The sequence below is a fragment of the Microtus oregoni genome, unplaced genomic scaffold (assembly GCF_018167655.1).
Source record: "Microtus oregoni isolate MIOR12 unplaced genomic scaffold, Mior012 000011F_ref0000422, whole genome shotgun sequence".
NCBI lineage: Eukaryota > Metazoa > Chordata > Mammalia > Rodentia > Cricetidae > Microtus > Microtus oregoni.
The window spans coordinates 31,196,424-31,219,216 of NW_024543070.1; the positions used below are offsets into that span (position 1 = coordinate 31,196,424).

At 39.4% G+C, this 22,793-nt stretch overlaps 1 protein-coding gene across 1 annotated transcript in view; it reads left to right on the forward strand.

Moving 5' to 3' along the window:
- The window catches only part of LOC121453584 (coiled-coil domain-containing protein 178-like), a 316,272-nt gene that overhangs the window by 82,086 nt on the left and 211,393 nt on the right, over positions 1 to 22,793 (forward strand). The window contains exons 11-15 of the mRNA XM_041660455.1: positions 1,143 to 1,326; positions 16,665 to 16,727; positions 17,735 to 17,896; positions 19,342 to 19,455; positions 21,552 to 21,697. Coding sequence (XP_041516389.1) covers positions 1,143 to 1,326; positions 16,665 to 16,727; positions 17,735 to 17,896; positions 19,342 to 19,455; positions 21,552 to 21,697 — 669 coding nt within the window. The remainder of the gene's footprint in view (positions 1 to 1,142; positions 1,327 to 16,664; positions 16,728 to 17,734; positions 17,897 to 19,341; positions 19,456 to 21,551; positions 21,698 to 22,793) is intronic.

Genomic DNA, 22,793 nt, shown 5'->3' on the forward strand with positions numbered 1-22,793 from the left:
AACCATATGATGAAAAAGACATTTCTAATTAATTTGGGTCTGCTTCTTCATTATCCAATAGTTTTATCACCCGAGGTATGTGAAAACTGCAATGCTGGAGCATGACTCCAAGTCAACTATAGCCAACTGTCTACAACACAAAGCAATGTTAAATGCCTTTCTTGAGACTGTCATACACTGCTGAATCTGAGAACCACTTCCTTCATCGATGTAGTGATGTGGGAGTGTCATATATCAATCTGTTGATTTCATGGGTTAAGTAATAAACAAACTGCTTGGGCTCATAGCTTAGAACATAGGTGGGTGGAGTAAACAGAACAGAATGCTGGGAGGAAGAGGAAGAGAGGTAAGACACCTCAGACAGAGACGCCATGCTCCGCTCTCCCGGGCAGACGCACGCGATGAAGCAAGCCGCCAGTTTAGACATGCTGAATCTTTCCCGGTAAAACCGGTGCTCACAGATTATTAGAGATGGGTTGATCGGGATGTGAGAATTAGCCTGTAAGGGCTAGAGCTAAAGGGCCAAGCAGTGTTTAAATGAATACAGTTTGTGTGTTGTTATTTCGGAGCATAAGCTAGCAGGCGGCTGGGGTGCTGGGGATGCAGCCCCGTCCGCTCTTATTACTACAATGTAGTTATGTGGTACTCAGATGGCAGCATGTTGTATCCTACCCAAGAGACACTTAGCAATGCCTGTAGATCCTAGGCTGTCAAGCTGAGATGCTGATGCAGGAGAGATGAGCTGCCAGTCAACATCGCTCGACACACAGGACACCTTCTGTCCACAACACGTGTCCCATCTGGTACAAAATGTCAGTAATGGTGGAGTCTGGAAACTGATGGACCTGGGGCTTCTGTTTAAGCTTTCACTCTTCCATTTAAAGCATTCTGGTTTGTGTTTAAAAAAAAAAAACAAAACAAAAACAATCAAACAAACAAATGCTGTGTGAATAGAAAAGGTGATAGACAGGAAAGGAGTGCAAAAAGGGTTTTGTTTTCAGGCTATGACGTATAGACACCAGTAGATCCGAAAAACTGTGTGCACAAGTGCTGTTGACAACTAAGGCCAAGGTTGTCCTATAGATCTTCTAAGTATATGTTCTCTTAGAGTAACTACACTGAATTTTTGTTCGTTTTTATAGTATAAAGAAGAAAATGGAATGTGAGTCCGAAACCCAGTCATTGCTGGAGCTGAAGACAAAGAATAACAATTACCTCAGACAGCTCTACAAACAGGCATATCAAGTCGGGGCTGTTTTCCACCTAGCTAAGCATAAAACAGACGAAGTAGAGAACCAAATAGCAGACGTGAGAAGAAAATTCAAGGTCAGGTATTGTTGTCATCTCTAAAATATTTTTTTAAAAAAATGTGATTAACCTGATTTTTTTTTTTTTTGGCTTGATCTTTCTTCATAGTTAGATTTTAGTGTAAGGGTTAATTCTCTTCTTGGAGACCAAAGTGCCTGGTACACAAGCACAAAGACCTGAGATCAGATCCCGAGACAAAGTGAGAAAACTGTACACAGTAGAACCCAGGTACTGATTAGGAAGCACATTGTCTGTCTAGCCTAGCCAAACCATTGAATTTTTGGCTTAGTGAGAGAGGGTTTGTGTCAACAAAGGGTGGAGTGAGTGAGGACTTCCACATCCCTACACGTGAACATGCACTACATGCATATGCACACCCACAGACACTAGCAAGTGTATATTCACACCAAAAAAAGAAAAAGAAAAAAATTCAACCATATGGTTTAGGTGTGGGTAGGCATGTGAATGGTGCTTGAAGTCTAAGTAAGGGTCCCATTCATATGAGGTAAATGCCCTACCACGTGTAGCATATGCTAAGGTGTCTTCAACTCTTCTTAAAACACATCTAAGTTGCAAGAATAAAATCATCCTTCTCCAAACGATGAGGATTCAGTGCAGCTACCTTTGCTATGACCAGGCACAAGCATCTGGAGCCAGGAATGCTAAACTTGGTTGAGTTTTCTCTTACACACATAACTTACACAATAGAAGGTGGGATTCTAAGACACACCCTTTGACCCTCCATGACACACTAATCAGGAGGGCTTCTTCAGGCTTGCAAGTGAGTGCCAGGAACCTTCTAGACAACGATGATACAGAATCAAGTGCTCATGTCTTTTAGTTCAGGCCTATTTAAGCAATAAGCTACTAATGAATATCTCCTACCACTTACTGCAAGTCAGTACTGTTTTCTTCCCTGAAGAACACACAAACAGGTTTCCCTCCCTCCCATGGTTGCTGGCCGATGAAGAATATTTGTGCTGTGTCCTGAGTGTGGAAGTGCCACACGGACCCGAGTCTTTGTTGATATTGAGAAGCAATCAGTCACTGAACTGTGTCCCCAACACATTCTTCTTGTAGGCATGTTTTAATATTTGTTACCATGTACTGAAATTAACCCAGGATCTCTGTTATCCAGAAGATAATAACAGCCATGTCATCTCTGGGTTGTTTCTGAGAAATGGCCTCACTGTAGAGGTGGAATTTCTAAATAATATACCTATAAATTAATGTATCAGTAAAATGCCAGGCCCATTTTTTAGGCAGCTAATCTGAATAATCAAAGATATAAAACAACTCCCAAAAACTTCCGACTCTATCAGATGATCTCTCCCAGTTTTTCCAAAACATTAGTGTAGTTGGTCATTTTTGCCAGACTTTCTTAGGACTCTCAATCCACAGATAATGACATGGAGACTTATTATTAATTACGAAAGCTTGGTCTTTAGTTTAGACTTGTTTCCAACTAGCTCTCATAACTTAAATTAACCTGTTTATATATATATATATATATATATATATATGTATATATACATACATATATATATGTATATATACATATATACTACCATAAGCCTTTTTACCTCCTTTTTTTTATGTCTCACTCTCTTTGTGTGTGGTGTCTCTAGAATGCACCTAGATTCTAACCCTCTGAGTTTTTCTTTCTGCCCAGAAATCCTGCCTTTTCTCTCATCCTAGTCATTGGCCATTCAGCTCTTTATTAAACCAGTCAAAATAAAACAGTGACACATTTTCACATGGTGTGATCAAATATCCTAAAACAGTTCATATCAATAACGTAAATATTCAGGAAAGAAGCGCTTTCCCAGAGTGTGGGGTAAGATTCACAACCCCGCTGGAACACAGGACAGCAGTGGCGCAATGTATCTTCCGCCATGATAGTGAGCGGATGAATGGAAGCAGCCAAACCCGTCTCAGGAATGTGGCATTGCACCAAAAAAAAATTAAAAGCTGTCACCAGCTGTTAAACACTTTCCGTTGAAGGCTCCTGCTGTTGTTACTCTCAACTTAATGCGATTCTGGCGGAATTCAGATAGATCACGTCTCTAGCTCTGGACTATGTGGGAACTCCCTAGAAAAGAAAAGCTGGGCTGGAAGGAAGACTGTAGCAGTAAGGCTACTTTATGTTGGGGTGTGTGGTGGGCCATCTTGTCAACATTACAGGGTTTACAGTCCTCAGGGACACACATCTCTGGGCATGTCTGCGAAGGATGTTTTAGATTAGAGCAATCCAGGCCTGAACATACTCTCTGGCCTGGGGTGAAGGATTGAAGGAATGGGAATAAGGAGTTCCTGTCAGCTTGACATCCTGTCATGGCAGACTTGTCTGTCCAGAGGTTACTCCTGCCAGGTATTCTGTCACAACCACAAAACAATTAGCACATGAAAGCTATCTATTATGGTGATTTGTTGGTTTCAGTAGACACACTACTGTATAATTGTTATAGACACCTTCATTTGGGAGATAATTGTGAATGGAATAGGGGGAAGAGAACATTGGATTCAGGGCTTGTAATTTAAGAAACACCACATCTACACTTTGGCCAACAAAGGTTTCTAATCCAAGCTTGAAATTTAAAAGTAACCAGTTGAGGGAGTCGGTTTTAGTTTTAGAAAACGAATTAATGTTCTAGTTCATACTAATCCAGTACTCCTCTTTGCTTTTAGAAGACCATCATTTCCCTTAAATAATTTTTCATTGTTTCAACCAGTCTCAATTCTTTGCTAGAGAAGATCCTTGCTCCTCCTTTTGATGGTTGCTGTAGACTCCTGTTTCTAAGTTTTGTTTTCCCCAGTTTTCAGTAGCTTACTGATATCCAAAATACAACCATATTTAAAGGAAAATAGTATAAAAAAAATACTCACATTTTGAACATGATGCCCTGAGCAGAGCCTCCTGCAACCTGCTCTGTTCCTTCCACCCCTCCGTCTGATACATATGCTCGGGATGCTCTGCCTGCCTGTGAGTCGCTCAGTAGCCATCTTGGTTTACCAAATCAACTCTCATATTATCGCAGTATCGTTATCAAATGTCAGCTTTCCACATATGTGAAATCTGAATAGTGAGATCTCTTTTCTTCAAAATTTCTGCCAGAAGAAAGATGCCTTTCATTACTTACCGGAAGTACTAGTTTCTCGACAAATAGTTATTGTTTACAGTGTGTTGTTTTAAGCAAAGAGACTCAAGAGTTAAATCTCCACATCGTTAAGGATTTCTTTTCCAACCTGAACAGCAGTATAGATGGTCCCATATTATGGAACGTTCTTTATGTTTCTCCCTATTTCTTTTTAGAATATTTCATTTATTGGATGGAATTGGGCTTCAAATTGGATACAGGGTTACTTATTATCTACACAGGTTCAGCGTGGGGTTTACCGTATTCAGCTGAGACTTGACCACCAGAAACTAATGAAGGATAATCATGTTTAGGTAGAGTCAGTTTGGGCCATCCCCAGACTGTATGTTGAGGTCATGAACGCCACAAAGCATCTCGACTGAGTGCAGCCAGGGGCAGGTCTGCCAACTATTTCAGAGCGGCCCCCTCCTTTTTTTAACCCATAAATCTCAATTTATTCCAAATCAAAGTCTTCTCCGACCTTATTCTTAGCTCCTGTCCATCACTATTAGGTAAATGGAGGCTGGTGTTCTTCCTTTCTGCTCGGGTTTCCAGACACATCACATAAGGATCAGGCTGTGCTTCCCAGGGGTTTTTATGCTAGACCGGTGGTCTCTAGCAGTATCACAGCTCTCTGCTGCCACCTTCTGGTTTCTGACTGCTAAAACCGGGCAACCACCGTGTAGCAAGCAGGTCGCCTGTGAACCCTTGCTAGAATCCCAAAATCTCTTTTTAAATTCAATGTTCCTTTCCTGTTCTCTGAAGTGATCTCTGGATCTCCGTACTCCTTTTCTCTAAAATCAGAATTGAGTCACTGCGACAGATACCCGATAGCCTATACAGCTTAAAAACATTGGTCCTCTCACCCCTTACCAGAAGTTTCTCTGACCCCTCCTCTGAAGATTTCAGTAACTGCAAATGTAGGCGCAGCCACCGCCTGAAGCAGTGGGTGGAAAGCCCCAAAGTAGGATGAGCACAGAGGGGGTGGCTGTCCCACTATGAGGACCTCACTGCACCGTTGCCCTTGTCTCTGTGGAAGGTAGGCATCTGCTAATCCGCTAATTACTGGCCAAACTCGAAGGCAGTTAAATGTAGATAATGGGCTAACAACCTAAAAGACCCCTTGCGGGAAGAAAAATTACAGAAAAAAAAAAAAAGTCAACCAACCTCCTGTAGGAGGAGAGGTGTGGAGCCCCTTGCCTGTCCCTCCACTGCCCTCTGCTGATAAAGCTTAACTTTCCCCAAGCTGCCAAAGAACACAAGACCCAGCAGCACGTCTTAAATCAGAGTTCAGAACAGTAAATGTCGGGTTTAGATGAGAGGTCTACAGGCACGTATTCTGGTTCATTTGGCTGGGGTGTGATGAGCTCTGCAAAGTGCCCTGGTCTATTAAACCTTTAAATCTTTTCCAGTGTTGGTCTTCAAGTTTAAAAGGAGGTGTGTGTGTGTGTGTGTGTGTGTGTGTGTGTGTGTGTGTGTGTGCGCGCGCGCGCTGAGACAGGTGGTTTAAGGGTATCTGTTGATCTTCCAGAGGATCAGGGTTCAATTGCCAGCACCCTCACTAGGGCCTCAAGGGGGCCTGTAACTCCAGTTCCACCATCTTCTGAATTCTCCAGGCACTGAACACATGGGCACAGACACACATCCACATGACCACAAGCGAGTCCATTCATCCTGTGAACATTTAAAGGTCACACGCAAGGTTCTTGGCAGAATTTCTCTGATATAAATTTATATATTTTGTTCCCAGTGCAATGCAGGTGAAATGGGGAGCAATCTGACGTTGCCATAACAGTGCATCGGAGAAGCACATCAAAATTACACGGCATATGTTATGTTGCTCATCACTGATGGTGTTAAGTCTGATCATTTTGTTTCCATTGCAGTCAATATGGATGCAGCCCACTCCCTTGTAGGTAGTAGGTAATCAGCTGCATATTTTGAGACAGTGTGCATCACTTCTCAGCAGACATTGGTTCAAAGTCTATTAGTGGTTCGGAGTTGAACACTCTATTGACACCGTTGTGACAGAGTAGTTTTCTGGGCTCTCATTTGCTTTCCAGTGACTTTACAATGTGAAGAGCACATGGACTGATTGGGAGGTGACTTAGAGGCACCTTCTGGGAGAATACAGGCTTCCTTTGGCTCCCCCTACCTCCTTTCTCCATGAAGTGCTGCCTCACTCCCAGGGCTACTTTGTCTGTCTTTCCATCATAGCCCTGGTCCCCATATCCAAAGGAAAAATGTACCTTGCAAGTCGGTATCTCCACCCATGCTCAAGGTACTTATTACAAATGAAAGTCTATGGGGTTGTGACATTTTAATGGACTCCTAGTACCTTGTAATCCAAGAAATTCTAAAACTATGCTTTTTATTTTGAAAGAATCCAAAACAGCTGGGTTTCTGAACATAGACAACAAAGTAATATATCTGCTACTCACAATCTCATTTGCTTTCGTAAGTTATCCTTCTGCAGAGTACTGTTGTAGGCACAGAGATGCAAATGGGAGAAAGATACCAAGGAGCTTAGTGCCAAATGTTCTAGAGTGCTCGTGTCTGTGTCCAGCAGTCCTTGATGCTCATACTTGTTTGAAGACAAGAATTATTTTTATTTTCTTAAAAAAAAAACAAACTAGGAGCTGGAAAAATTGCTCAGCGGTTAAGAGCACTGACTGCTCTTCCAGAGGACCAGGGTTCAATTCCTAGCACCCACATAGCAGCTCACAACTGTCTGAAAATCCAGTTCCAGGGGATCTGACACTTTCACACCAATGCACATAAAATAAAGATAAATAAATCATAAAAAATAAAAAAGTAAAAAAGTAAACTTAAAAAAAACTATATTTTTTCATTGTGCATACCAATCCAAGTTCCCACTCTCTTCCTCCTATTCCCTCCACTCACCACTCCCTACCCCCATCCACTCCACAGAGAAGGTAAGGCACATTGCTTTGGGGAAGGTCCAAAGCCCTCCCTACTATATCTAGACTGAGAAAGGTATCCACCCAAAGAGAATAGGTTCCCCAAAAGTCAGTACAAGCAGTAGGGATAAATCCTGGCGCCACTGCCAATGGCTCCTCAGTCTGCCCCAGCCATGCATCTGTCAACCTCAGTCAGAGAGACTAGTTTGGACCTATGCTTGTTCCTTCTCTGTCCAGTTGGAGTTGGTGAACTCCCATTAGCTCATGTAGACTGTTTCAGTGGATGTCCCCATCATGGTTTTGACCTCTTTGTTCATATTCTCACTCCTGCCACTTTTCAACTGGACTTTGAGATCTCAGTCTAGTGTTCCCATGTGGGTCTCTGTCTCTGTTTCCATCAGTTGCTAGATGAAGGTTCTGTGGTAATATTTAAGATATTCATCAGTCTGACTACAGGGCAAGGCCAGTTCTGGCACCCTCTCCTCTATTGCTTAGGGTCTCAGCTGGGGTCATCTTTGTGGATTCCTGGGGTTGGTTGATTCCCAATTTTCTCAGAAACCGCCATACTGATTTCCAGAGTGGTTACACAAGTTTACATTTCAACCAGAAATGGAGGAGTGTTTCCCTTACTCCACATCCTCTCCAGCATAAGCTATCATTGATATTTTTGATCTTAGCCATTCTGACTGGTGTAAAATGGTATCTCGAAGTTCTTTTGATTTGCATTTCCCTGATGGCTAAAGATGTTAAACATTTCCTTAAGTGTCTTCCAGCCATTTGAGATTCTTCTGTTGAGAATTCTCTGTATAGTTTTGTACCCCAGTTTTTAATTGAATTATTTGAAATTTTGATGTCTAATTTCTTGAGTTATTTATATGTTTTGGAGATTAGTCCTTTGTCTGATGTGGGGTTGGTGAAGATCTTTTCCCATTCAGTGGGCTGCCTTATTGATTATGTCCTTTGCTTTACAGAAGCTTCTCAGTTTCAGGATGTCCCATTTATTTATTGTTGCTCTCAGTTCCTGTGCTATTAGGATTATATTTAGAAAGTAGTCTCCTGTGCCCATGGGTTGAAGGCTATTTCTCTTCTATCAGGTTCAGTGTGGTCAGATTTATATTGAGGTCTTCAGTTCATTTGGACTTGAGTTTTGTATATGGAGATAGATATGAACTTACTTTCATTCTTCTGCATGTTGACATCCAGTTATGCCAGCACCATTTGTTGAAGACCCTTTCTTTCTTCCATTTTGTACTTTCAGTTTCTTTGTCAAAAATCAACTGTTCATAAGTATGTGGATTAATATCTGGGTCTTTGATTCAATTCCAGTGGTCAACCTCTCTGTTTTTATGCCAATACCAAGCTGTTTTCATTATTGTAGCTCAATATTAGAGCTTGGTGTCAGGGATGATGATGCCTCCAGAAGTTCCTTTATTGTACAGGATTTGTTTTTCCATGTGAAGTTTATTATTCTTTCAAGGTCTGTGAAGAATTGTGTTGGGATTTTGATGGGGATTGCATTGAATCTATAGACTGCTTTTGGTAGGATTGCCATTTTTATTATGTTGATCCTACCTATCCAAGAACATGTGAGATCTGTTGATTTTCTGGTATCTTCTTCAATTTCTTTCTTCAAAGACACAAAGTTCTTATCAAATAGGTCTTTAATTTATTTTGGGTAGTATCACCCCAAGGTCTTTTATATAATTTGTGGCTATTGTAAAGGTGATGTTTCTCTGATTTCCCTCTCAGCTTCTTTATCATTTGTATATAGGAGGGCTACTAATTTTCTTGAGTTGATCTTGTATCATGCCACATTACTGAAGGTATTTATCAACTGTAGGAGTTCTTTGATAGAGTTTTTGAGGTCACTTATATATACTATCATATCATCTGCAAATAATGAAGGATTGATTTCTTCCTTTCCAATTTGAATACACTTGATCTCCTTTTGTTGTCCTATTGCTGTAGCCAGAACTTCAAGAATTATGTTGACTAGATATGGAGAGAGTGGACAGCCTTATCTTGTTCCAGATTTTAGTGGAATTGCTTTGAGCTTCTCTTCATTTAATTTGATCTTGGCTGACAGCTTGCCATACACACACACACACACACACACACACACACACACACAAGTATGTTCTTTTCATCCATGATCTCTCCAAGACCTTTATCATGAAGGGTGTTGGATTTTGTTGAATGTTTTTTCAGCATCTAATGTGATGACCATATTTTTTCTTTCAGTATATTTATACGATAGATTAAATTGATAGATTGTTCATATGTTATACCATCCCTGCATCTCTGGGATGAAGTTGACTTGAACATGGTGGATTTTTTGTGTTATTTTCTTGGATTATGTTTGTCAGTAATTTATTATTTTTGCATCTATGTTCATGAGTGTGATTGGTCTGTAATTCTCTTTCTTGGTGGAGTCTTTGTGTGGTTTTCTTATTTAGGATAACTGTAGCCCCATAAATAGAGTTTGGCAATGTTTCTTCTGTTTCTATTATGTGGAACACTTTGAGAATTTGAAGATTATAGGTATTAGCTCTTCTTAGAAGTTCTGGTAGAATTCTGCACTAAAACCATCCAGCCCTGGACTATTTGTTGTTGCTGTTGGGAGGCTTTTGATGACAGCTTTATTTCTTGCAGTTTATAGGTCTATTTAAATTTTTCACCTAGTCTTGATTTAATTTTAGGATATGGTATCTATCCAGAATATTGTCCATTTCTTTTCCAATTTTGTGGAGTGCAGGATTTTGTAGAGAATCATTAGTCAATGATTCTCTGGATTGCCTCATTGTTGTTGTTACATTACCCTTTTCATTTCTGACTTTGTTAATTTGGATATTTTCTCTGTCTTTTGATTGTTTGGATAAAGGTTAGTCTATCTTGTTGATTTTCTCAAAGAACCAGCTCTTTGTTTCATTGATTCTTTGTAATTTTTTTGTTTCTATTTTATTGATTTCAGCCCTCAATTTGATTATTTCCTGTCTTCTATTTTTCCTGTGTGAGTCTGCTCCTTTTGTTCTGGAGCTTTCAGGTATGTGTTAAGTAACTAGTGTGAGCTTTCTCCATTTTATTTATGTGGGCACTTAATGCTGTGAACTTCCTTCTTAGCAATGCTTTCAGAGTGTCCTATGAATTCTAGGAAGTCTTTAATTTCTTTCTTTATTTTTTCCTTTATCCAAGGGTGGTTCAAAAATTCAATTTCCATGAGCTTGTATGCTTTCTACGAGTAGTGTTGCGATTAAATTCTAACTCTAAACCGTGGTGATCTAATAAGAAGGGTGTTACTGCATTTTTTTTTTATCTGTAGAGGTTTACTTTGATACCAAGTATGTGGTCAATTTTAGGGAAGGTTCCATGAGGTGCTGAGAAGAAGGTATATTCTTTTGTGTTTGGGTGGGATGTTCTGTAGGTGCCTGTTAAGTCCATTTGATTAATGACATCTGTTAGTTCTCTTATTTCTTTGTTAAATTTCTGTCTTGTTGACCTGTCCATTGGGAAGATTGTGGTATTGAAGTCTCCTACTATTAGTGTGAGAAGTTTGATGTACGATTTAAGCTTTAGTAATGTTTCTTTTACATATGTGGGTGCTCTTATATTAGGGGCATAGACATTCAGGATTGAGACTTCATCTTCATAGATTGTTCCTGTTATGAGTATAAAGTGTCCTCCATCTCTTCTGACTGATTTTAGTTTGAAGTGTACCAGATTTCCTTAATGTTTTGTGTTAAGAATTTGTTAGATTTATTTAATGTTTTTTTGACTGGTGAGTCTATTACCCCTATAGTATCTGCAACACCTGAGATTCTCTCTTCCATCTCTTTTATTCTGCCAGTTATGCTTGCCTCTGTAGTTCCTGTTTGTTTACCCAGATTTTCCATATCCAGAATTCCCTCAGATTGTGTTTTCTTTATTGCCTCTACTTCAGTCTTCAAGTCTTGAGCTGTTTTAACTGTTTGTTTCACCTGTTTGGTTGGTGTTTTTTTTTATTGGTTTTCTTGTATTTCTTTGAGAGATTTATTGATTTTTTCCCTTCTTTGCCTTTTCCTCCATTTCTTTGAGTTTTTCATTTCCTCTTTAAAGATCTTCACCATCTTCATAAAGTTACATTTAAAATCATTTTCTTCTACTTCTAGGTTAGGATGATCAAGTCTTCCTTTGTATAACCACTGGGTTCTGGTAATACCATGTTGCTTTTTAGGTTGTTTGATGAATTTTGCATTGGTACCTACCCATCTCTTCCTACTATTGGTGCTGGCAGTGTCTTTGCCTCTTGGTCCAATCCTTGCAGTGGCTGTCTGTGTCTTTGGGAACTGTTCTTAGTCTGCTCTGTCACTGTCTGTGTCTCCGTGAGCCACTGAGGTCTCTCTTACCCTGTTCTCTTGGTCTGCTCTCCTGGTTCGCTCTCTTGGTCCACTCTGTGCAGTCACAGCTTGCATTTTAGAGTTTCTCTCTTGGTGCTCTCTCTTGGTCTTCTCTGTGTAGTTGCAGCTTGTGTTTCAGCGTTCCTCTGAGGTTGCAGGGGGAGTTGGAGAGTTTGTGGTGGAGCTGGACTTGTAGCTTTCAGGGTCTGATGGATGGGGTCGGGGTGTTGGAGCAACCTACCTGCAGGAAACTCACCTGCTTTCTGGCTATAGAAGCCAAGGCAGGTCGGGGAGGGTCCAGGGTTTTGCCCCGTATGGAGGGCCTAGAGAGTGTGGTGTCCTGCTGGGTGGTTGTTTACTCACCTCTTGGTCCTCTCTGTTTTGTAGTAAGCTGTGTTTCAGAGTTCCACCAAGGTTTCAGGAGGATAGGTGAGTTTTCTGATGACAAGAATTACATGGCTTCAAAGACCTCAGTTTCCTCATCATTGAAAGTACACAATAGTAGCTAGTATATTTCAGGTTTGGAATGTCCTGTCAAGGTCCCTTTGGTAAAGGCTTGGTCTCCAGAATGGCATATATGGGGTGGTAGGGTTATCAAAAGTTAGGATATAGTAGATCTTTGTGTCATTTGAAGTAGCACCCTCCAAGGGGACTGTGGATTCTGGTGTCTCTATTTGCTTCCTGACCATAAAGTGTATGCTTTGGTCAAACCCAAGTTCCTCCCATAAAGTTCCTACTTGTCCTTTCCCAAGAGCCCGGGGTGCATTGATAATTGACTAGAGCTCTGAGATCATGAGCAGAACTGGCCCTCTCCTCCTCACAATTAACCATCTCAAGCTTTTGTTAAGACAGAAGGCTGACAAGTCATAGCTATGTTGCTAAAAAGCTATGAAGATAAGTTTGTACACACATATAGAACACACACACAGATACACACACACACACACACACACATAAGAACATCCATCTGCAATATACCATGCCAGTGGACCTCCAGCTTCCTACTCTACACCAGTGGTTCTCAACCTGTGGGGGTTGAATGACCCTTTCATTGGGATCACATATCAGATATCCTGTTTATCAGATATTTAAATTACAATTCATAGCAGTAGCAAATTTACAGTTATGAAGTAGTGATGAAAATTTTATGGTTGGGGTCACCACAGCATGAGGTTGTAGTTGAGGAAGGTTGAGAACCACTGCTCTACACAGTTCCAATGCGCACAAGTTTTAGTGAACTTCCAGCCACTCAATTAAGCCAGAATTTTGTGTATAAAACACATGCAAAGGAGTAGGATACAGTACATCCTCAAAAATTATACCTAATAAATATTAAAACGACAAAGCATTTTACAAATGCTGCAGCTCTCTGCCATCGCCCCGCTCCTGCCTTTGAGTCTTCTCAGTGATGGTGCAATAAGAGTTTGAGTAAGCTGGACTTGGTGTTAATTCAGACTTTTAATATATTAAATCTGTGCTCATTTCCTCCTGGTTCTTTCCTTAGCAGCTGCATGACTCATGCTGTGTAATTACAAGAGGACCTCTGCAGAGCTCATAACTTTGAGGCATGTTTCGTTTCATAGCCCACTATGGGATAACAAGCAAACTGACACCTCTTCACCCCAAGTCTCAGCTCCAGCACTCTGCAGCCTCTAACATAGGCTCACGAACCACATAATTCCAAGACAGACTCTTGCCAAGAGTGCATGGTAAGGCTGACTCCTGAAAGGAGGGCAAGAGAGAACTGTAGGGTCCTAAGAATCTAGAAGTCATTAGAAGGCCAGACCAATAAGATCAAGTCCCTTAGATCCACCAGGTTGTCTGAATTAGCATTCCAAGTCAACTAGCTATGGGCAAAGCTTTTGAGTGGGGAAGCTGCCAGCTTTGTGTTTGGAAAATTTAAGTATTTGTCTCAATTTTCTGATATGAAAAACAAGCAAAACCAGGTAAGAGTTGCCATTTTAAATATTTAATTATGAAGGTAAAATAAGATGAGCACACACAATAGGCATGTTCCTATTTAATCGCTCTCTCCATAGCTCCAGTGAGATTTTCTTATCACTCCTTTGTGATACCCTATAGCCTGATCATCAGAGGATTCTCTTGTCTCATTTGTCTTTTGTGTCCTTTTGAAGAATAGTAGCAGTCCCCCTAGGAAGCATCCAGCCTCTAGGTTATTGTGAGGGGCCCTGTGGCCCAGTTGTTATTATTATTATTATTATTAGTAGTAGTAGTAGTAGTAGTAGTAGTAGTAGTAGTGTGTAAAAAGAATGAAGGCCCAGAAAGCCCTTAGGCAATGTAGCTAGTAACATTCTTATAGCCTTGGGTCTGGGAAAGTGAACACCCTAGGTGTTCTCCCTCAGGAAGACTAGTCTGAACAGCAGAGGCTGAAAGTATAATCAAAAGCAAAAGAAACTTGCAGGACTGTTGATTCCTCCTCTGGTAATAGGGTTTGCACGTTTTGTATAGATAGCTATTTCAAATGATAATATGTCTTTCTTCTATAATGTTTTTCTTCTGTACGTGCATATGCACATGTCTACAGGTTCCTGTGTGTGTGTGTGTGTGTGTGTGTGTGTGTGTGTTTGTGTGTGTGTGTGTGTGTGTAGAGGCAGTGTGTGTGTATTTGTATATATGGAGGCCATGTGTGTGCACGTGTGTATATGGAGGCCTAGGTTGTTGTTTTCATGAGCCTTATCTTGTGAGACAGCATCTCTCACAAGCTTGGGGCTTGCCAAGCATGCTAGCCTGGCTGGCCATCAAGTTGCAAGATCTACCTGTCTCCTCCTCCACATCACTGGAATTACAAGCATGCACCACCATACCTAACATTTTACCTGGCACCCAGGGACTGAACTCGGGTCCTCATTCTTACATTCAGTCTTTACTCATTGAGCTATTATGTCCCTAGTATTTCCTTCATAGGCAAATATTGCACTTTCATTTCCTGACCACCCAAACCCGAATAATCACACAGAAACTTAACTTATTGCAATACAGTTTGACCAATGGCTTAGACATACTTCTAGTTAGCTCTTACATCTTAAACTAAACCATTTCTATTAATCCAGGCATCACCACAAGGCTGTGGGCTACTGGTAAGGTTCCAGCATCTATCTTGTTCAACAGCTATATAGCATCTCCTTGACTCAGCCTAATCTTTCTCTGTATTTCTCTTCAGTTTTCCTGCCTGGCTTTATTCTGCTAAGCCATTGGACATAACAGCCAATAAAAGCATCACATATGAAGAAGGACCTCCTACATCACTCTTCTTTCAATACAGCTGTGTTTACTTACTCTGGTGGTCTCAGGCTTCTTGTCTACTTTATCATCTCTCACACACTGCCTATTTCTTGCTCCTTTGCAGCCACACATTCTTTTCATACAATGTTAACTAATCTGAATGAAGAGGCTTACATTCACAATAAACACTGCTTTATTCCCTCAGGAATTGACAACTTAAAAAGAAACTTTGAAAAATGAATGGATTTTAGGGAAAAAAAAAAAAAACCCTAATCCATCCAGATTACAGTCAGTGATTTAAAAGTACACTTCTTGTCCTTTATTGATTGTTCTGAAGGTGAAAGACAAACCTAACCTGGGATTTGTTTCAGTCTTCAGCTCTGTTCATCATTGTCCACCATCATATCGTTCCAACACACGTGTTCACACACACACACACACACACACACACACACACACACACACACAATTAGCTCCAAAAATTAGTTCAAAATTTTAAAAGAAAGCTCAAAAGTGATACTGTGGCTTGGAATATAAAATATTTTTCTTCATGTTGCAGGGACATTTTCAATTTTCTTCTCTTTAAATATTCAATTAATTATGAAACCATATTAAATCATATCATGTAAGCTTAAGCACCTACTTTAACTTTCAATTATAAATTTCATCATTCACATATACATGTTTTATAAAGTTACTGCATTGCTTATCGCCCTTCATGTCTTCTGCTCTGGAGCCATGCTTTGTTGTTTCTGTGTTGACCAGTGTGGTGGTTTTATTGTCAACTTGACACAATCTAGAATCGCCTAGAGACTCAGTGAGGGATTGGTGGTCTCTGTCAGGTTGGCTTGGGTAAATGATCTCAATTCTCAGTGCTGTCTAGGTAGGGGAAGGGTTGGAATATGAACCTGTATGTTTGCTTCTCTTTATTGCGTCTGTAGACCTGAAGATATAACTGGGCTTAGCTGGGAAGTGGGGAAATCATAGACCTTTAAGAACCTGTGTGATTTCTCTTTGCAAACTTCTATATCTATTTTGAATCTGGAGAGTAGCCTGAAGGTAAGGTGACTCTTCTCTCAGATATAGGACAAGGCAGAAAGACCTAGAGAGTGTCCTCCAGTGCTGGTTTGTGTCCACGTGGAATAATTGAGACCATTACCTAGGAAACAATGCAAAACTGCTTCCTTTTTCTTTTGAATACTGTCTTTTGAAGAATTTCTTTTTTGAAAAATAGAGAAATTGTTCTAATCAAGTGGAGGATCTAATCATACTGTGCAAGCATCACACCTGATTGTTTTTCTTTCAACATTCAAAGCGTTTATTCTGGAAAGTAATATTAAAAGAAATCCATTGTTTTCTGGAGGACAGGGATGTATGAGTCAAGGACTGTCTAGATCTTTCTTTGTTTTTGTTTTGTGGGTTTTTTTTTTTTTGTAAGTTTAGGATTGTAAGATATAACCTATATGAAACTGAATCCTGCTTTTTTCTGGTATATAATTTAAATGTTTTAACTCAAATAATATCAAGGCCTTTAAAAATTAATTATAATATGCAAATCATAGTGACTGCTTTGCTCTTTATCTTGATAAGGTAAACTCTATCTTATATTAGTAACTGCTGCTAAAACTTATTTCTAAATATCCTGTTAATAAAGTCTGTGTTTGACAACTTGTGACACACAGGGTAGAGAGGACTTCCTGAAGAAGCTCACACGAGCTGAAATGACTACTGGGATGGAGATTCAGGTAATACTAATTTGGCTTCTGCATTTCCTTCTTCCTTTAATTTGCATTTTACTTAGCATTTTAAATTTGCCTGTAATGAGGCATCTTTTGTCACTGCTTGGTTTGCAAGCCAGCACTTTTCTCTCCTTAGCTGATGACAGTTGGCCTCTGTGTACAACTAGACTGTCTGATCATGCATAAAGAAACTGACCTCCCATGCACATATCTCATTTTGTGGCTTAATGGGAATTTCTGCCAGTCTAGTGAAAGGGCATTGGCTCTTATTCCTGACTGTCTAACTCTTTAGTTTGCTTTCTGATGATGTTACGTTTTCTTTACTTTTAGTGTCTCTCACCGGAATTTCTTTATTTAACCCCGATTAAAAAAAAAATGTGCTATGATATTTCTATATAAAAGCTTTGAAATGGAAGCATGATCACTAGCCAAACCAAGTTCCGTTTTTCAATCTTGCTTATCCCTGATATATTCCAGAATGCTTCCCCTTAGAAATACATATATAAGAGTTGTAATTATCATGATTGGAAAATTAAAATCGCAAGTCAAAGAAATCCATATTCATGTGATGGGTGATTTTTTTAGCATCCTTAATCGAACTCTATAAAGCAAAGACAAATTTGGAAGTGTCTTCTATGCTTTATTATAGGTATTTTGTCTTTTGGAGGTATCTTTTCTGTCGATATTTACTCAATATTTCCATAGTTAGACAAGTCATTTTGCCTAACAATTTCTCGTGCCTGCCTTGCTCCCTGGTCGCTTTTGTCTTACATTTCAAGAATTAGATACATCCTAGTGTGTGTCATCAGCATGCTCTTGGTCTTTGTTGTCTATTTGATTTTTCTCTCACGTTTGTTCAACAGCTGCATGCTGTTTAAAATACCGCGTTCTCACCCCTTACTTTTCCGTGAGGGACTGCAGTCTTTGATTTTAGTAACAACAACACTAAATTGTTCTTAATAAATACATGTGTCATTAACACCGAATGAATGATTTGCAATCTTGGCTGGCAGAAAAGATTATTTTCCATTGAAGAAATGCAGTTCTTGGAGATGCAGGAGTATATAAGAAGAAAAGCCCTCTATAGTACGGCACTGACAGAAGTCGAGCTGCCACTGCGCCAGATAGAAGCAGATGTTGTACGAATCAGAATTCTCCACCGTCAACACTCGGCAGTAAGCATTCACAATAATTCAGGACATAGACAGTAATTCACAACTAATAGCTAATTTTCAGGGATATTTAGGTTGCTAAGTAATGTATGTGAAAATATTATATAGAAATTTATGGTTTCTTATTGGGAAATCACACGCCCTCCAAGTTGCTCTTTCATGCCATTGATTCACTGAAGAACTCTACAACCCTCGAGTCTGCCTTACTTAGGGCAACCCATCCTGAACTGAGTGACCAGGGACTTGCCTGGTGAGACTGCCCAGCAAGAGCACTCAGTTCGGTCTCCACTGCTTCTGAATGGGATGCTAAGCGTTATGTTGACTCAAATATAAAATATGAGGCACCTTGACATTTTCTAGGTAAGTTTTTGGTGAAAGTTAAGACAGCTAGTGTGAAAAATAAAGCTAATGTGAGTAAAATATTTTCAAAACTACACATTCCTGTCAGTAACTGATATTACTGGCCCTTCCTCCCCCAAAAAAAATCATGGACAAATATATGTGCATCCTGTCATTTATCTTTCAGAGAAGTGGAGGGCGTGTCAGTAGAGATACATTCTTGTCTTTCCCTGTACGGAGGACACACATATACTTGGGGCGATTTGCCAACATTGTAGGGCTTTTCTAAAATACTTTTTGCAAATGATGGTCTGACTTTGGTTATTAATAATTTTCAAAAGGCTTAGGTTTCTAAACTGTGAGTTACAAGGAATTACTGCTAAAAATTTATTTTTTGACTTTCAAAGTCTTGCATTATAAACCACAGAAAACTGGAGCCTAACCAGGTTGAGCAAGTGGAGATTTCTAAATGGGATCCTTACATACACATAACAGTACTAAACCTAGACGGATAACTGGTTTTAATAATGACTCCTTCTAACATTAATGAGTGGGGATTTATTAATTATATTAAGCTTCTCAATGTCATTTTCTGAGTATAATAATGACTTCTACCAACAATTGATGACATTTGTTTCCCCTTAATATTCTAATAGTCTAGCTTTATATGTTCTTGTTGTTCACCAATCAATTCTTATTTTGTGTTTTAAAAACTAATAAATTTTAAGAATTAGCATTTAGCACAAATTCTGGGGAAGTATAAGCTTTTGTACATTTTTATTTGATAATGGTTTCTCATAATTTGTGTTTAGAGCTTCAATTTTAGCTGAAACATTTTAAATATTATAATGAAATATTTTAATTTCTATGGATGTTCATCATGTTTGCTTATTTATTTGAAACAGATTAGACCTTCCATGACTCAGCTAATGTAAACAATGTATTGGGATGAGAGGTGCCACAGTTAAGAACTCACTGGCTGTATACCTTTCCTTTCATACATTAAAATAAACATTGTGATTATTAAGATAACCACTACGTACTATTTATCTGAATCAGGGCAATTGGATCACAAATATTATATAACATAAAATCTGAATGTCCTCTAGATGCTTAATGAGATACGGGGGAGGAAAGAACTTGTAAGACGGAAAGTAGAGGCAACAAAGAAAAAGCTACGAAGAAAGAGCAAGAAAAGTCGTAAGGAACTCACACAAACTGAGGTGAAAAATTAAATTTTCAACTTATAATTTCTTATGCCAATGAGAACTCATTAGGCAAATATAATTGTAAAGTGATGTCTTGCGTTAGAATTGCTCTCACTAAATGGTCTCTGCACACACACCACACACATACATGCACACACACGTGCGCACACACACGTGCACACACACACACACTGCAGCTATATATCCTGTCTTTCCCACTGCTCTAGTCTATAAGGCACATAGCCTTTAGCAGGAAAATAACCCAGAGCAACCCAAAATTCATGCTGGGTTTACGCAGGAATTTGCTACTCTCCTGGCTCTCCCACTGATCTCTACGTGGAACTTCTAGGAAGTAATGAGGCAAAAGAAAGATGAATGGAGGAAGGAAAGCAAGGCCCATGAGAAGGAGAAGAATATTGGTACCCTCCCATAATTCTACTCCGGAGAGGGTCTCTGTTGTTGGGGTGTTGGTTAGAGGAACACCTGAGGGCTCCACCCCTGTGACTGGGACCAATGCCTTTTAAATGCATCCCAGGGGCCAAGCTCACTCCTTTCCCTATGTGAGGACACAGCAAGAAGATAGCATCTTTTCAAAAGAATGAGCCCTGAGCAGGCACCTGTTGTAGGAGGAGTGAAGGCCTGCTTTTTGTCTGGGCCACCCGGCTAGCTTACACCCAAAATAACAACCCAGAAACTGTATTCATTTAAACACTGTCTGGCCCATTAGTTCTAACCTCTTATTGGCTAACTCTCACATCTTTATTTAACCTACTTCTAATAATCTGTGTAGCACCATGAGATTGTGCCTTACCAGAAAAGATTCTAACCAACGTCAGTCTCAGGTAGGAGCTTCATGGCCTCTCTCTCACACACACTCTTCTTCACAGCATTCTGTTCTGTCTACTCCACCTGCTTAAGTGCTGCCCCATCAAAAGGCTAAGGCAGTTTCTTTATTCAACCAATGCAAGCAGCACATAGACAGAAGAACCTCCTACAGGCACCAAACCTGCTTGCCTTCTATTTCTGAACTTCTCAGTCCATTGAATGTTTATACACCACCAATTTCACTCATTTTATTACCCTGACATGGGTGACCTTAACAGGAAAAGAGGAAAAAGGAGGGGAGCCAGAGAGAGGAAGGAAGGGAGACAGAAAGGAAGGGAAGAGAGGGGAAGGGCAAAAGAAGGTTTCGGCTCGAAATCTAGTAATCCAATTTTCTTTAATTCATAAAATCATCATTTATCAAAAATATGTTTATTGAATAGAAAGTTTAGTAAGACATATCCTTAATCATTGATAAAAATATTATAATAATGACATATAATTTGACAATATAGGTTATTATTTTTAAAAGATTTAGATTTATTTAAAATATATAATTGAAAATGTTTCATTTACTAGGAAATTGTTGGTTTTAGAAAGAATCTTCATTTAGATAGCTAAAGCCATTTTTTTTTCCATTCCTCTTGTTTTGGTCATACAAAGACTTAAGTTTATTCAGCTTTGGCCAGTAATATGGTAATAATCCACACTGTATTGCCAGCATAAACATCTTAACCCTGTTTTATTCAGTAGTGATAAAAAGGCTTCTTAATTTTACAACCCTTTATTAGAGGTCAACTCACCTAAGAGACACCTCAGCATAGATTTATTTTCCCGGAATCACCCCAGGAAGTTGTGCTAACAAAATGTGGTTTTGTGTTGTTTGAAAGATGAGAGAGCATCTGTGCTTAGCTGACATTCCACACACACCCCTCAAGGGTCATCCTGTGCGGGTGAGAACCAGAGTTATGCGAGTGTGTCTTGAGACAGAAAGTTTATGTATTTTAGGACATGTGGCAGGCTGGCGTCAACGTAGGTGGGAGCTCAAAGAGCAAAGATGTGATTCTAAGCTTAGGATGGTGATGTTAGAACATGTGCTTACACCATGGTCTACCATGCTAAGAAATCGTTACTCTTTTCTTGTCTGTACAGCCAGCCCTGTCGCCATGACGTTTACATTGTCCCCTATGTCACTGCTCTTCTACTGCCTATGTAGCTTGTGTAGCCATGTCTCTAAATTCCAAAGTGTTAAAAAGAAATCTTTGAAACATTTTTTTTTTTTTTTTTAGGGAAAACGTTCACTGATTCATCAAGAAATAGAGCAAACTAAACATAAAACAATTGTTTTCAATGCAAAAAGCAAAGAACTGAATAAAGAGATAAAAACAATGAAACTGGAAAAAGTAAATTATGAAGATAGACTTGAAATGCTGAAGTAAGTTTTGCAAAATAAGAATCATATTTACTCTATGATTAATAAAATCGGATTTTTATATTTAAAATACGTTCTTAAGATGGTTCATATTTTCAGAATTTTATCTGAAGTATGTGATAAAATACAATTTTTAACCATTTTTTATTTATTTGTGTATAATTACAAATTGCTTTCCTTCTTTATTTCTCCCCTGGGTTTATTTTTTGGTGGTATTTCTCTTTTTCCACATATGTGAATTTTTCTCTGTTATTAATATCATTCATTAATTCAACACATTGTTAGTATTTGTGAGCCATGTTTAATATTTTATGGCTTCCTCCTAACCTTGCAAGTTACAGTTTTGAGGGAAGAATTTAGAAACAAACATTCTATAGACTCTATCTACTTTTCACTTCTCCCTTCTTCAGTGGCCTCTTCATGAGCGCACTTCACCTACCAGGGGTGCTGTCCCTGAAAAGGGTCCTTGGCTCCTAAGACGGTGTTCTCAGGCCCACAGGGTGTCCATGTGTCCTCATGCGGAAATTGTACTCTCATCCTGTGTTCATGTTGACTCTGTTTCCTCTTTTGTTAAATATCATAAAATAGGTTTGCATAATGATTGGAGGGTAACTGACAGATCACATTAGGATGGTGGCTTGATAGCCAACAAAATATTAGCACATTAAGCACATGGCAGTTAATTTGATTAAAAAATCAAAAGTGGACCTGCCCTACTATAGGAGAGCCTCTGCCCTCCACACCAAAGCCTGCACTCCTGTCCATATACGTCACACTCCACACACTCATGCTCATACATGCATAAAAATACAAGCAAAGAACAGCTACGTGTAGCCAGAAACAAGATACTCTCTAGTGGACTTAAGTCAGTTCACCTTAGAGGGCTATATGATCATGATATGTAGTGGTATATTATTTGTATTTTGATAAACAAACCTTACCTGCAGACCAGAGGCAAAGATAAAGCCACTAGAGGTCAGGCAACAATGACACACATCTTTAATTCCAGAATTTGGGAGACAGAGTCAGATGGACCTCTGTGAGTTCAAAGCATATACATATATACATATACATATATATATGATTTAATATATAAACC